This window comes from Neophocaena asiaeorientalis, unplaced genomic scaffold, assembly GCF_003031525.2.
Source record: "Neophocaena asiaeorientalis asiaeorientalis breed wild unplaced genomic scaffold, Neophocaena_asiaeorientalis_V1.1 scaffold91, whole genome shotgun sequence".
Lineage (NCBI taxonomy): Eukaryota > Metazoa > Chordata > Mammalia > Artiodactyla > Phocoenidae > Neophocaena > Neophocaena asiaeorientalis.
Genome location: NW_020173198.1, coordinates 1,029,002 through 1,042,578, shown reverse-complemented (window position 1 = coordinate 1,042,578; position 13,577 = coordinate 1,029,002). Strand labels below are relative to the sequence as shown.

The 13,577-nt window shown below is 52.5% G+C and overlaps 2 protein-coding genes across 4 annotated transcripts in view; one reads left to right on the top strand and one right to left on the bottom strand.

Annotated features, from left to right (window-relative positions):
• Positions 1–348: 348 nt before the first annotated feature.
• Positions 349–2,612, bottom strand: VKORC1 (vitamin K epoxide reductase complex subunit 1). 2 transcript variants are annotated; one of them, XM_024744412.1, is made up of 3 exons: positions 2,211–2,601; positions 1,296–1,405; positions 349–817 (listed from the first exon to the last, which is right to left on the bottom strand). In XM_024744412.1, the coding sequence occupies exons 1-3, from the start codon at positions 2,381–2,383 to the stop codon at positions 609–611; spliced, it is 492 nt and encodes a 163-aa protein (XP_024600180.1). In that variant the 5' UTR covers positions 2,384–2,601; the 3' UTR covers positions 349–608. The 2 variants fall into 2 exon arrangements, with proteins under 2 accessions (XP_024600180.1, XP_024600181.1); XM_024744413.1 differs by lacking the exon at positions 1,296–1,405 and having other exon boundaries at positions 351–817; positions 2,211–2,612.
• A 6,773-nt stretch (positions 2,613–9,385) lies between these two features.
• Positions 9,386–13,577, top strand: part of BCKDK (branched chain keto acid dehydrogenase kinase) — a 4,767-nt gene continuing 575 nt past the window's right edge. Inside the window, exons 1-11 of one of the 2 annotated variants that reach the window (XM_024744405.1) lie at positions 9,386–9,494; positions 10,083–10,449; positions 10,575–10,643; positions 10,738–10,848; positions 11,146–11,193; positions 11,274–11,393; positions 11,885–11,983; positions 12,188–12,261; positions 12,602–12,730; positions 12,820–12,909; positions 13,390–13,548. In XM_024744405.1, the coding sequence (XP_024600173.1) occupies positions 10,255–10,449; positions 10,575–10,643; positions 10,738–10,848; positions 11,146–11,193; positions 11,274–11,393; positions 11,885–11,983; positions 12,188–12,261; positions 12,602–12,730; positions 12,820–12,909; positions 13,390–13,548 (1,094 nt within the window). In that variant the 5' untranslated portion in view covers positions 9,386–9,494; positions 10,083–10,254. Of the gene's footprint in view, positions 9,495–9,587; positions 9,744–10,082; positions 10,450–10,574; positions 10,644–10,737; positions 10,849–11,145; positions 11,194–11,273; positions 11,394–11,884; positions 11,984–12,187; positions 12,262–12,601; positions 12,731–12,819; positions 12,910–13,389; positions 13,549–13,577 lie in introns of those variants that run through there. The other variant, XM_024744406.1, reaches the window with a different exon arrangement.

Here is a 13,577-nt window from a genome sequence, read left to right as displayed (position 1 = left end):
TGGCTTGGGGTGGTAGATAAGGCAGCTGGAGGGGTTAGGTTAGACTACAGGAAGAACTTCCCAGCAAGCCTGCATAGAACCAGAAAGGCAGATCTCACATGCTTGGCTGTCCCAGAAGACAAGGCCTGGCTTCTGTGGGTAGGAGGGACAAGCTGCCAGCCCATTTCCTGGGAGTGGGGGCTGATGGCACCCCAGGTCTTGCTGACTCCACATACTGGAGAAGAGACTAACTACCCTTCCCAGCAGGCCCTCCACTCTCATTCTGACTCATATCTTCCTGTCCCAGAGGAGGAAAGACTGGGAAAGCCCCAACACTAAGGTCCCTGGCAGACAGATGGCTCAGATTTGGCTAATTTATTTAAGGAATTTTATTGCTCTGAACCATCCCTCCTTGGGCAATAGCAGGAACTTTGGAAACCAGTCTTTGGGGACAGAGGCAGAGGCACTAAGGTGAAGGAAACAGTGTGGCATGTTTGGTCCATTGTCCTGTGTGGGAGTATGGCAGGGGCAGGTTGCAGACTCTTCTAAGGATCCAGACGTAGCCTCCTTGGGCAAAGATCACAAGCCAAAGCAGAGCAGATGAGGTCAGCCTGGCTTGGGGTGAGGGCTCAGTGCCTCTTGACCTTGCCCTGGGGTTCCTGGACCTCCCGGAAGCTCAGCACCATCAGGCCCACATTGATGGCATAGGTGGTGATGCAAACAATGCAGAAATCATAGAGCACGAAGAACAGGATCCAGGCCAGGTAGACAGAACCAGCTAGAGACACCAGGGAACTCAACACCAGCAGGACAGATGCCCAGCGGCCCTGTAGGCAACCTGCAAGGCAGAAAAGGGTCAGGCATGGGCTTCAGGCATGGGCTTCAGGACTAGCTACCTCTAGAACACGCCATGACTCCATGGTGCCACCCAGATGGCAGGGGCTACTGGGGAAGAGTCTCTAAAATGAGAGGCTGTGACAGGCTCCGCCAAGGCCTTGGTTCTCCTATCTGTTCAATGATCCCTGGCACCCAAATAGTGAATTTTCCTGCTGAGCTCTACATGAGATGAAAGATAAGCAACCCTTGGTTTTCCCCCAGAAAGGAACTTCTGAGTCTTTTCCAGAAAACTGGGCTCCTATGAAGTCTCTAAGGGCCCTTCTGGCTCTGACAGTAAAGACTCCTTTAGGTTCCCACCTCCCAGGTGCTCAGTGATGAGCAGTTGGCCATCAGATGTCTGGGTCACCAAGATTGCAAGGGATGGGGCTGGGGTGGCCAAGACAGGAAGGGGCCTATCATGAGAGCGTAGGGCCGCTCACCTAACAACAACTGTAGTGTGTAGAAGATGCAACCGAATATGCTGTTGGATTGATTGAGGACGCTGTCCTTGCCCAGCACATGTTCCACCAGTCCGAAGCCCCGGCCCCACCTGGTGGAGGGGAGGGCCCAGGTTAGGAGTGTCAACTGAGTGCCATGGGCCTTATCCTGGGAGGGTTATTTCCAAGAAGCCATCTGGGCTGTCCTTCCCCTTCTAGCCCTTCCCCCAACCCCCACATGAGTCCAAGGGTCAATGGCCTCCAGGAACAGCCTTTCTTTGGCCAGGACAGGATTCCATGTCACTGCCCCTATCCTCCCCCATCCCCAGGTCACACCAGGCCATGGCTCCCCCATAGGCTCCCCTTTTCATCCTAGACCTTCAATAAGTCTTAACATAGCAAGGTGAGTACAACCCTTCACCTTGCTTTACAGAGTTACCAGAGACTGGGAAACCAGGGCAGAATCTTTCTGCCCTGGATCCCTAAATCTCCAGCGCCCTGGCCACCCTCTCCCCTATTCTGTTTTAGGTCATCCCACTAACCTAGACCCTCAAGCATAGCCAGACCTGGCCACCTTGTCCCCAGGCAAAGCCATCCTTAAGACCATAATCAGTCCCTACACTCGACCCCACCTCCCCGTCCTGCCCGGTCACTTATTCCTTGTCATCAGGACTCACGGGCACTCTCACTCGAATAACCCCAGTCCCCAGCACTATCTGACCCCTCTACTCCACACTCCTGTCTCGGACACACCCGTCTCGCCAGGCAACGTCCCCTTGAGCAGTCCGGCTTCGTGCGCCCGGTCCCCGGGCACCCCAATCCCAGATTCATCTGGCAACCTGGTCGCCATGCACACCTGGTCCCCATGCACCGCTCCTACGAGCAGCGGGTCCCCCAAGGCTTCACTCGCGCACGCACCTGGAAGAGAAGACGCGCGAACAGCTGATGGCGGTGCCCACGTCGCAGAGCGCGCGGTAATCCCGGTCCCGGGCGCGCGCCGCCTTCACGTGCAGCGCGTAGAGAGAGAGTCCTAAGCCCGCGAGGCAGAGCGCGAGCCGCACCCACCCAGGACTCCGCCAGGTATTGCCCATGTCTTCTGGTATCGCCGGAGGCGCCAGCCGGAAGGGAGCCAGCCACGGAGCAGGGGCGGGGCCGGATTTGGCCACGCTCTCTCCCGCCCGTCTGGCTGGGTGACTGGTCTGTTGGTCTCACACTCCCTGATCCAATTGGCTGTTCCTAGGATTTGGCAGGAGTGCTGCCTGGGTACTAAAACTGCTGAGGAATGCTGGGACTGGAAAACCGGATTAAGGGACGTGGGTACTTACTGATTTGACGGCCTGCCAGGCATGATGGGAATTGTAGTCGGGGGTGGCCGCAATGCCTCAAGGGTAATGGAGTCTCCGGAGTTTTAAAAATTTTATTAACCGGGCTAACAGTATATAGAGTTTACTCTAGCCCAAGCCCTGCTCTAACTTTGCAACATCCATGAACTAGAGACCAGCGAATCGGGGAATCCAGCGAATACTGCGATCCGATCAAGAGCCACGCGTTTTCCCTGAAATTACTATCTCAGACATTATTAGGACTATAACCTCCAATCCGCCTAGTTTGCCCAGCCATTCCCTCCTGCTGCACCAGCGCCTCCTGCTGGCCGATCTCTCTCTCTCCGTCTCTCCCCCACACGCCCAGCTCCATCACCTCCGCCATACCCTTGACAGTACCCTAACCTTTGTTCTACTGTGGCGCCACCTGGCGAAACCTGAGCCCAGATCAACCCAACAGTCCCTCCTTTCCAAGCCTTTGGTGGGCTAGCTGAGCTCCCCACTTCACAGACATAGCATCTATTGATGACCCCTCTCACCTATACTTCCCCTTCCTTCCCATTTGCATTGAAACTTTTCCCCATTTTAGAAGTTGCAACAAATATCCCTTTACAATCAAGTTTTTTGGAAGGTTTTACACTCGCAGCTTTTACTTCCTCACCTCTTCCTTGCTGCCCAGCACACCATAAACTAGCTCCTGCCCCCAATACTCCCCTGACAACTTACGGCTAGTGTCACCAGGATGCTAAATTCAATGCATATCTTTCAGTTCTTACCATGCTTGGCCTCCCAACAGTATTAATCACTGTTGGGCACTCCTTCCTGGGAACTCTTGTCTTCCTCTGGCTTCTGTGGTATTTCACTCTCCTGATGGCCCCCTTCCTTCTCTGGCTGCTCCTTCTCAGGCCCATTCCTTTTCTTCCAGACAATGTGGCCAGTGGAATAATGGCTCCTAAAGATGTCGGTGTCCTAATTCCTGGGACCTGTGAACATGTTAGTTTACGTAGCAAATGGGAATTAAAGGTTGCAGATGGAATTAAGGCTACTCATCTGCTGATTTTAAAACAGATTATCCTATGGATCCAATGTAATCACAAGGGTCCTTAAAAGTGAAAAGGGGCAGCAGAAGAAGAGATTCAGAGGAAGGTGTGACTATAGAAGAAAATCACAAAGAGATGCAGTGTTGCTGGCTTTGAAGATGGAGAAAGGGTGTCATGAGCTAGGGAATGTGGGTGGCCTGTAGTAGCAAGAAAAGTTGAAGAAATGGATTCTCGCCTAGAGCCTCCAGAGAGGAATTTTTTTTTTTTTTTGGCCCAGCCATGTGGCTTGCAGGATCTTAGTTCCCTGACTAGGGATCGAACCTGCGACCCCTGCATTTGAAGGGTGGAGTCTTAACCACTGGACCACCAGGGAAGTCAAAATTCCTGTTGTTTTGAGTCACTAAGTTTGTGGTAGTTTGTTATAGAAACAATAGGAAACTAATACAGAGGACTAAGACTTAGACCAGTTTCTCACTTCTTTCCACAGTTTTCTGGAGTGTTCCTATATCCATGACTGACTTCCCCCTGAATGAGTCATCTAAGAGGGAGCAAGGTGGAAACCACAGTATCTTTATGACTTAGCCTTGAAAGTCTCATATTGTCATTTATCCTATTCTATCAGGTCAGCCCTGTTCAATGTGGGAAGAGACTACAGTGGGATATAAATATCGGGAGGTGGGAATCATCGAGGATTCACACAAATCACCACAAAAATAATGACTTAAGAGAAAAACAATCATTTTATTTTCTCTCAGTTTTTAGGGGTTAGGCATTCAGTATGAGAATTTTGGCTGGGTAGTTCTGGCTCACATAACTGTGGTCAGATGCTGGCTAACTGGAATGCTGGAATGATGGGAGGCTGATAACCTGGCCTCTCTCTCTCTTCTTGCATCTCAGGGGCTATTCGTGAATCCCTGTAGCCTCTCCGTAGGCACTAGTTTGGGCTTCCTCACAGCATGGCAGACTCCAGGCTACAATAGCCAGTTTCCAAAGTTGTCTTCAATGATTTCCACCTCCTGGGATTCATAACATTGTGTAGTTTCTTCCCACATGAAATAGGGCTGATCTGACCCAGTAGGATAATACAGAAATGATGGTTTGTGACTTTGGCAGTTAAGTCATTAGGATATTGTGGCTTCCATTTTGCTCTCTCTTAGATCACTAACTCTGGGTGAAGCCAGTTGCCATGTTATGAGGACACTCAAGCAGCCCTAAGGAGAGGTCCACTTAGTGAGAAACTGAGGCTTCCTGTCAACAACCAGCACTAACTTGCTAGGCATGTGAGAGAGCCACCCTGGAAGTGGATTCTCTAGCATCAGTCAAGACTTCATGTGACTGTAGTTTTAGGCAACATGTTTTTGTTTGTTTGTTTGTTTTTGGCGGCACCCGTGCAGCTTATGGGATTTTAGTTCCTTGACTAGGGATCGAACCCAGGCCCTTGCAGTGAAAGCGAAGAGTCCGAACCACTGGACCATCGGGCAACATCTTGACTGCAACCTCATAAGCAACCCTGAACCAGAACCACCAGCTCAGCTGCTCCCAAATTCCTGACCCAAAGAAACTGTGTGAGATAATAAACGTTTATTGTTTTGAGCTGCTATATTTTGAGGGTAATTTGTCACACAACAATGGACAATTAATACAGGGCGATCAGACTGCTTACGTGGTAACTCAGGACTCCAGTAAAAGCTCTCCAGGGAGCTAAGTGGAAGCTGCATCATCTTTTATGATCTAGCTTCATAAGTCATCATATAGTAGCCCTTCCACTGTAATCACAAATTCGCTTAGCTCTAATGGGAAGGAACACAGAACTCCACCTCTTGATGTGAGAAGTGTCAAAGTCATATTCTAAGAAATTCATGTGGGCATGTGGGGCGGGGCATCTTTGGGAAACACAGACTGCCACATGAGGCAACATTGTTTCCACCGATGTCTTCCCTTACTCCTTACAGGTCACAGCTTCTGAAAGCTGACCTGAGCCCAGATCTCTTTCCTGGGCTCCACACCCCAGAGCAGAAACACTTCTTGGACATCACCATATGTATGTCTCACAGGCCAATCAGATGCAGTGCAATGCACCCCAAACTGAGCTTCTTACCTTCCCCAAACCTGGCCCTTCTCTGGGGTTCCCATTTTAACCATGCCCCCCCCCCCAGTCCACCCAAGCCACTCCTCGTGGACCACTCTCTCATTCCCTATAATCTATGCAGACCACTACCTTGACCCAAACCATCATCACCTCCCACCTAGATAAATGCAGTAGCCTCATCTTTGGTCTCTCAGATATCTTTGTCTCTTACCCTAAGATACAGTCTCCATACAGCAGTCAAAGTACCTCTTTATCAAAAATTAAAAGATGTAGTTTTGTCACTCTGCCTTTCAATAGCTCAAGAAGAAAGCCCAATATTTCTTCCATTTATTTAATAAATGTTTATTGATCACCTGTTATGTGCCAGGGACTGTGTTAGGGGCACAGGATAAATCAGTATAGCAGACAAATATTCATACTGTGGGCTTACATTTTAGGAAAAAAACTGAGCAATTACTATGATAAATACATAAGTATATAGTATGCTGTCAGTGATACATGCTACGGATAAAATAAAGAGTAAAGCAGAAGGAATTCCCTGGCTGTCCAGTGATTAGGACTTGGTGCTTTCACTGCCTGGGGCCAGGGTTCAATCCCAGGGAACTAAGAGCCCAAAAGCCACACAGCGCGGCCAAATAAACAAATAAATAAATAAGAGTAAAGCAGTGTGAGGGGAATGGGGGTGGTTGCAATTTTAAATAGGGTGATCAGGTTGGGCTTCATTCAGCTGACATTTGGGCAAAAGCTTACAGGAGGTGAGGGATTAAGCTATGTGGAAATCTAGGGAAAGGGTGTTCCAGGCAGAGGGCACAGCTAGTGAGAGGTGGAACGTGCCTGGTATGTTGAGGGAAAAACAGGTGGGCCAGTGTGGCTGTTGCCATGATTATGGGGGGTGAAGACGGAACGGAAAGAGGGGACGGAGGAGTCGTTCAATCTTTCTGGGTCTCTGTTGCCCCATCTGTAAAATGAGGATAATCACATTACCTCAGAGGTTCGTTATGAAGATGAAACGAACACATGTGAATCTCTTAGAAGAGCGCCTGACCAACGGGAAGGTGGACTCTTGGGGTGCAAGTCCAACCTCCACCGCCGGGAGGTAGCAGCGAGTCCCGGCCGGGCTGGTCCAGCGCGCAGGGTCAAATGCACTGCCGGCCACGCCACGGCCACGTGAGCGCCGGGATCCGGCACGCTTCAAGCCATCTTTTGCTTCTCTGCGCACTTCGGCCTTCCCAGCAGGAGCACCCTCCCCTCTCCCTTTTAACGCTGGCTCAAGCCCTGCCTGCCTCCAGCCACCTCCAGAGCTGAGCGTGCTCCCAGTTTCACTCCAGGGTATTGCCGGGATGCGGGAAAGGAAAGGGTGGGAATGGTGTGGGGATGAGGGGCGAAGAGAAAATCCAGAGACTCAGGGAGCCCCTTCCTCATGATCTGTGCAGACTTTCCCCCAGTCCCTCAGGCAGGCCAGCCGGTGGTGAAGGGTCCCACCTCTGCTGAAGTTTAAAGACAGCTCCAGGGAATTCCTCGGTGGTCCAGTGGTTAGGACTCCATGCTTTCACTGCCGAGGGCCGGGTTTCAGTCCCTGGTCTGGGAACTAAGATCCCTCAAGCCGCATGGCTCAGCCAAAAAAGAAAAAAAATTTTCAAAAACAAAACAAAACAACCCCCCCCAAAAACTCCAAAATATCGCCTGCTTCACTTACCCCTTTGCTTTAAAATTTTAAACTATTTAGAAAATACATGACCATGGTGAAGAAAAATCTTGTCAGTATAAGTACACACAAACACACACTGAAAAGTCTCTCTCCCATCATCGCCTGCTTGGAAAAACTGTCTTTTCACTGGTCTCTCTTCGTTTGGTCTCACTGGTCCCAATCACTACCGCCAGAGCATTCTGTCTAAGAAGCAGATCTATCTAGTTAAAACCCTTCAGTGGCTTCTTTTTTTTTTTAATTAATTAATTAATTGATTTTATTTTTGGCTGTGTTGAGTCTTCGTTGCTGTGCCGGGCTTTCTCTAGTTGCGGCGAGCGGGGGTTACTCTTCGTTGTGGTGCGCGGGCTTCTCATTGTGGTGGCTTCTCTTGTTGTGGAGCACAGGCTGTAGATCGCGGGCTTCAGTAGTTGTGGCACTCGGGCTCAGTAGTTGTGGCTCGCAGGCTCTAGAGCTCAGGCTCAGTAGTTGTGGCGCACGGGCTTAGTTGCTCCGCGGCACGAGGGATCTTCCCGGACCAGGGCTGGAACCTGTGTCCCCTGCATTTGGCAGGTGGATTCTCAACCACCGCGCCACCAGGGAAGCCCTCTTCAGTGGCTTCTTACTACTTCAGGACAAATGCACACTCATCCTTCAAAATTTGGCTCTGGTCACCTCATTCAGCTCCTCTCCTCCCAGACTCCACATGCTCCAGGCTCTTCCCTGTCCTGACATGTCCTTCTCACTCCAGCTCCTAGGTCTGCCCAGTCCTACTCACACTGCACCTATACCAATTTCCCAGACCTTCCTGTGTGGCTCTTAGCACAACTGATGACACGGAAATTGTCTGCCTTCCTCTTCAGGGCAGGGAAGGGTCTATTTATTTAATTCAACACCAATCTCCTCTCCTTGCACAGAAAAGTCACCTAAACTGTTTGTTGCTGGCATTAATTAGTAATAATGATAATGTAACAGGGAAGAGCCATATCTGACTACATGTTCCATCTGTTTCTTTTACTTTAACCTTTGCTTTCTGCTGCTTTTGTTCACTAAAAGGATACTGTCTACACACAAGGGCCTGCCTCGGGGAACCCTGCCCTTCTGCCTGAATGTTAAACCAAAGTGCCTTTGTTCAGGGAAACATCCGGACCCTGTCTGCCTTTGGGTGGCTATAAGAAAGCAGAAATTAACACATCCCCTCCCCGAGGCTGGCCATTCCAGGTGATATTTGCAAAACTTATGGCCTTTTTACTTTACTTCCTCATCTCCTCCCCCTCTCTGTGCTATAAAAGAAACTGGCATCCAAACCCCAATAAGTTGGTTATTTTGAGACTTTAGTCTGCCATCTTCTCGGTCTGCTGAATTGCTTGCCCAACACCTCGTCTCCTATGGCCTGTCGTGCGGCGAGCAGAGCGAGCTTAGACTCAGTAACAATAATAGTAATAATATTAATAATAATAATACCTAGTAGAGTGTTAATTCCACGCCTGGCACTATCCTGGGCACTTTACATATATAAATTCATGTGACCATACAACCCCAAGGTTGGTACAACCTCATTTTACCAATACGGGAATTGAAGTATTGAGTAGTTTAAGTAACTTGCCCCAGATGGTAAGTGGCTGAGCTGGGGGTTGAACCAGGCAGTCTGGTTTCCCACAAATGAGTCAAGAGCTAGAAGGGAGAAGGACGGGACCTCAGGGGAGGAATCCAGGTAGGGTTTGGTCTGTGCACTTTGCATCTAAGGGTCTTCTCGCCCTCTCGCATTTCTTTCCCAGAGATCCTGTTTTATAGAGCAGAAGAAAGAGGCCCAGAGAGACCAGATAACTCCGGGAGCCCTGTGGAGAGAGCTGTGCTATTTATCTGGGGACCTGGGAGCAGAGACACAGCCACGATGGGCTGGCGCGAGTTGCGAGTCCTCCGCTCCAAACTACAACTCCCAGGAGGCACCGGGCGCCCATAGCCCACGTGACGTCACGGCGGCAGAGGGCGCAAGCGGCTCGGCCAGCCCGGCCGGTGGACTATTGGGCCGTTCCTCTCGGACCCGGCCCTGGCTCTGGCCCCGAGGTAAGTGGAGCTACCCGCTCAGACCGTGCCGCGAAGGCTTCGCAGCGCGCGCCCGCCGCCTCCGCCCTTGCTCTGGATTGCTGGAGCGCGCGTGGACTGGGGTTGGGGGGCTGGGGGACTGGCATCTACCATATGGGGAAGATCCGGGCCGAACCAAGTGACCCTGCGGAGGGAGGGAACCAGACCGGGACTCCCGAGCCGCTACTTCAACGGAGCCGACCCTGGGGTGCACAACACTGTGTGCCGCAGGTACGCAGGCCAGACACCGGCCGGGGTCCGAAGGCGCCGGATTAGGGGTCAGCCCCGCCCCCTGAACGAGGGTGCCCGGGATCAGAGGGAGCGGGGGTTGAGGTTTTCGGGCTGGATGGGTCTAAGGATCCTCTTCCCTCCAGACTACCAGGTAGAACATCAGATTGAAAAATAGTAGCCCCGGAAAGCAAGGTTATCCAGGGTCGGCCTGTGTGTGCTTGGGGAAGTGGTTGAAGGGGTGGGCAGAGATTGTCCAAATCTGACTAACCAGTGCTCACGTGGAAAGATAGTGCGCCTGGATTCAGAGCCTTACAACTCCCCCTTCTTCCGCCTTTATAGATGGGAGCTGCTCCTGGAGGCTGAGCTTGTCAGCATCTTCGACCGGCTCTCGCCCCTGAAGTCAGAGAAGTGCCCCTGCCCACCCACACCCTTCTTGCCCCATTTTGGGGTCGCCTCCATCTATCCGGTCCTCAGCCCTAGTGGCCGCCCAGTTCGACAAAAGAGCAAAACGATGATACTGGCTTCCGTGCTGGGGAGCGGACCCCGGGGCGGGCCAGCACTCTGGCCTCTCTTGGGGCCCTCACTGTCTCTCCGGGCCCGCTCCACATCAGCCACCGATACCCACCACGTGGAGATGGCACGGGAGCGCTCCAAGACAGTCACCTCCTTTTACAACCAGTCGGCTATCGATGTGGCAGCGGAGAAGGTGTGCAGCTAGGGCGGTGAGGCCTGGGTCCAGAGCTGGAGTGGGTGTCCAGGGAAGGGGTGGAGCTAATATGATGGGGGCAGGGTGTCAGAGATTCAGTGCTCAAGGGCCCTCTGCCCCTCCAGCCCTCAGTCCGTCTCACTCCGACCATGATGCTCTATTCAGGCCGCTCTCAGGATGGCAGTCACCTTCTGGTAAGATTCCTGCCCCTATTTTTCTCTTGGTCCCTGGAGCTCTGACCCAGCCACTCAGGCCCTGGCCTTAACTTCCTTCCTCTTTTTCTTCTAGAAAAGTGCCCGGTACTTGCAGCAGGAGTTGCCAGTGAGGATCGCTCATCGTATCAAGGGCTTCCGCAGCCTTCCTTTCATCATTGGCTGCAACCCCACCATACTGCATGTGGTAAGGTGGCCTCAAGGCGGCGTCGGTTTCCCTAGTAGAGAGGACCTTAGATCAGTGTGCCCACCGCCCATGGGGGAAATGGAGAGACGGAATCAGAGTGGTAGAGGCTTACCTGCCAAAAGGTTTCAGGGCCACAGAGGACTCGGACCCAAGCCTTCATGGAGGCTTGAAAGGCCATGATGGGGTTTGAACCAAATGAATTGGGGTGGATGGCGATCCCCATAGGTGGGCACAGGTGGCTGTTCTCTACCTGGTGCCCACAGCATCCCTGTGAATTCCCACACCTCTTCCTTGCAGCACGAGTTGTACATCCGTGCCTTCCAGAAGCTGACAGACTTCCCTCCGGTGAGGGCTGGGCCAGGGCAGGGTGAGGGGCTGAGAAGTCAGGGCTGGACCATCCAAGCTCATGACTCTGTGGCCTGCAGATCAAGGACCAGACGGATGATGCCCAATACTGCCAGCTGGTGCGACAGCTGTTGGACGACCACAAGGATGTGGTGACCCTCTTAGCTGAGGGCCTGCGTGAGAGCCGGAAGCACATAGAGGTCAGGGGCAGTGCAATGGGGGCTCAGGCCTGTTGGGAGGGCCTGGGAAGGGCACAGGGTCTTTTTTTTTTTTTTAACAGTTTTTGTTTTTATTTTTTGTTTATTTATTTTTGGCTGCGTTGGGTCTTTGTTGCTGCACGCGGGCTTTCTCTAGTTGCGGCGAGCAGGGGGCTACTCTTTGTTGTGGTGCTCGGGCTTCTCATTGCGGTGGCTTCTCTTGTTGCGGAGCACGGGCTCTAGGTGAGCGGGCTTCAGTAGTTGTGGTGCGCAGGCTCAGTAGTTGTGGTGCATGGGCTCAGTAGTTGTGGCTCGCGGGCTCTAGAGTGCAGGTTCGGTAGCTGTGGCGCACAGGCTTTGTTGCTCCACGGCATGTGGGATCTTCCTAGACCAGGGATCGAACCCGTGTCCCCTGCGTTAGCAGAAAGATTCTTAACCACTGCGCCACCAGGGAAGTCCCAGGGACAGGGTTTCTGAGCCTCTACTCTTTACAGGATGAGAAGCTCGTCCGCTACTTCTTAGACAAGACGTTGACTTCAAGGCTTGGGATCCGCATGTTGGCTACACATCATCTGGCGCTACATGAGGACAAGGTGGGGCACGGGGACCTGAGGCCTACCTGGGAATGTCAAGTGGGGCAGAGAGGACTGAGCCAGGAGCCCCCATGGGCTGGGGACCCGGGCCAAGGGCCTGGGGAGAGCCTTGGGGCTGCTTCCGTAGTCTAGAGTTTGCAAGCTTTTGGTGGCCACGGTGTGGGTGGAGGTGATCCCTGGTCCTGACCTTCTTTCTCCTGCCAGCCCGACTTTGTTGGCATCATCTGCACTCGCCTCTCACCAAAGAAGATTATTGAAAAGTGGGTGGACTTTGCCAGGTGAGGCTAGAATGGCTAAGGGGGTGACGTCTTTGGGCAGGGAAGGTTTGGGTCTGATCCGTTGCCCAGGGCATGGTCCAGGGCAGGGTTTTTCAACTGTGACACTGTTAACGTTTTGGGCCAGATCATTCTTTTTTGTGAGGGGCTGGCCTGTGCTTATTAGGATGTTCAGAAGAGTCCCCGGCTTCTACTCACTTGATGCCAGTAATATTCTCCAGCTGTGACAGCCAAAAATGTGGCTAGAGATTGAGATTGTGAAATTTCCCTGGGAGGGTGGGGACAGAATCACCTCCAGTTGATAACCACTGGTTGAGGTCTGAACCCTTGCTCCTTTCCGCAGACGCCTGTGTGAACACAAGTATGGCAATGCCCCCCGAGTCCGCATCAATGGACATGTGGCTGCCCGTTTTCCCTTCATCCCGATGCCGCTGGACTACATCCTGCCCGAGCTGCTCAAGAATGCCATGAGGTGGGCTGCTGGATATATTGGAAGGGGGCAGACAGGAACTGGGGTGAGGCTGGGGCACCACCACCTACTGATCTTTGCCCCCTGCACAGAGCCACAATGGAGAGTCACCTAGACACTCCCTACAATGTCCCAGATGTGGTCATCACCATCGCCAACAATGATATCGATCTCGTCATCAGGTTTGCCCTGGGTGGGAGTTGGGGTGGGATGCATGGGGGTTCCGGGCACTGTTTCTGATTGGCTGGATGATCTCAAGCCAGTACCTGCCCCAGTCTGAGATTTAGTTTCTGGTTGGACAGGATATTCTCCAGTCCTGAGATTGCCATGAGCTGGACATGAGAGGATCTGGGGCCAGCTGTGGGCCCCAGGGCCCTGTCCTTGTCAGCAGCTGAGGGGCCCAGAGTGGGAAAAGAGTCAGAAATAAACAGTCTGCGGTGCTGGTCTGAGAATAAACGTCAAGTCCTATGAGGAAGTATAAGCAGTTAGTGGCAGAGGTAAGGGTGGAGAAACATAGCTTAAAAAAACAAGGCCCAAGAGTCTAGGTGACCACATTCCATGTCTGCATGGAAGCGAAAGGAAGCTCGACTTAGCACTGTCTACTTGGGGAGGTAGTGAGCCCCACCAAAGCTGAGCCAAACCCGTCGTCGTCATCCTGCCAGGATTTCAGACCGGGGCGGGGGAATCGCTCACAAAGACCTGGATCGGGTTATGGACTACCACTTCACCACAGCTGAGGCCAGCACCCAGGACCCCCGGATCAGCCCCCTCTTCGGCCACCTGGACCTGCACAGTGGCGGCCAGTCGGGACCCATGCACGGGTGAGGCCCCACCTGGCCAGAATGGAGGG

Bases quoted from the DNA above. Each gene is read 5' to 3' on its own strand.
- VKORC1 (XM_024744412.1), bottom strand. From the start codon at position 2,383: ATGGGCAATACCTGGCGGAGTCCTGGGTGGGTGCGGCTCGCGCTCTGC. The intron at 1,406-2,210 runs GTGCGTGCGCGA...CCCCTCCACCAG, and splicing joins TCGCGCGTCTTCTCTTCCAG to GTGGGGCCGGGGCTTCGGAC. The intron at 818-1,295 runs GTGAGCGGCCCT...TCTGCCTTGCAG, and splicing joins CACACTACAGTTGTTGTTAG to GTTGCCTACAGGGCCGCTGG.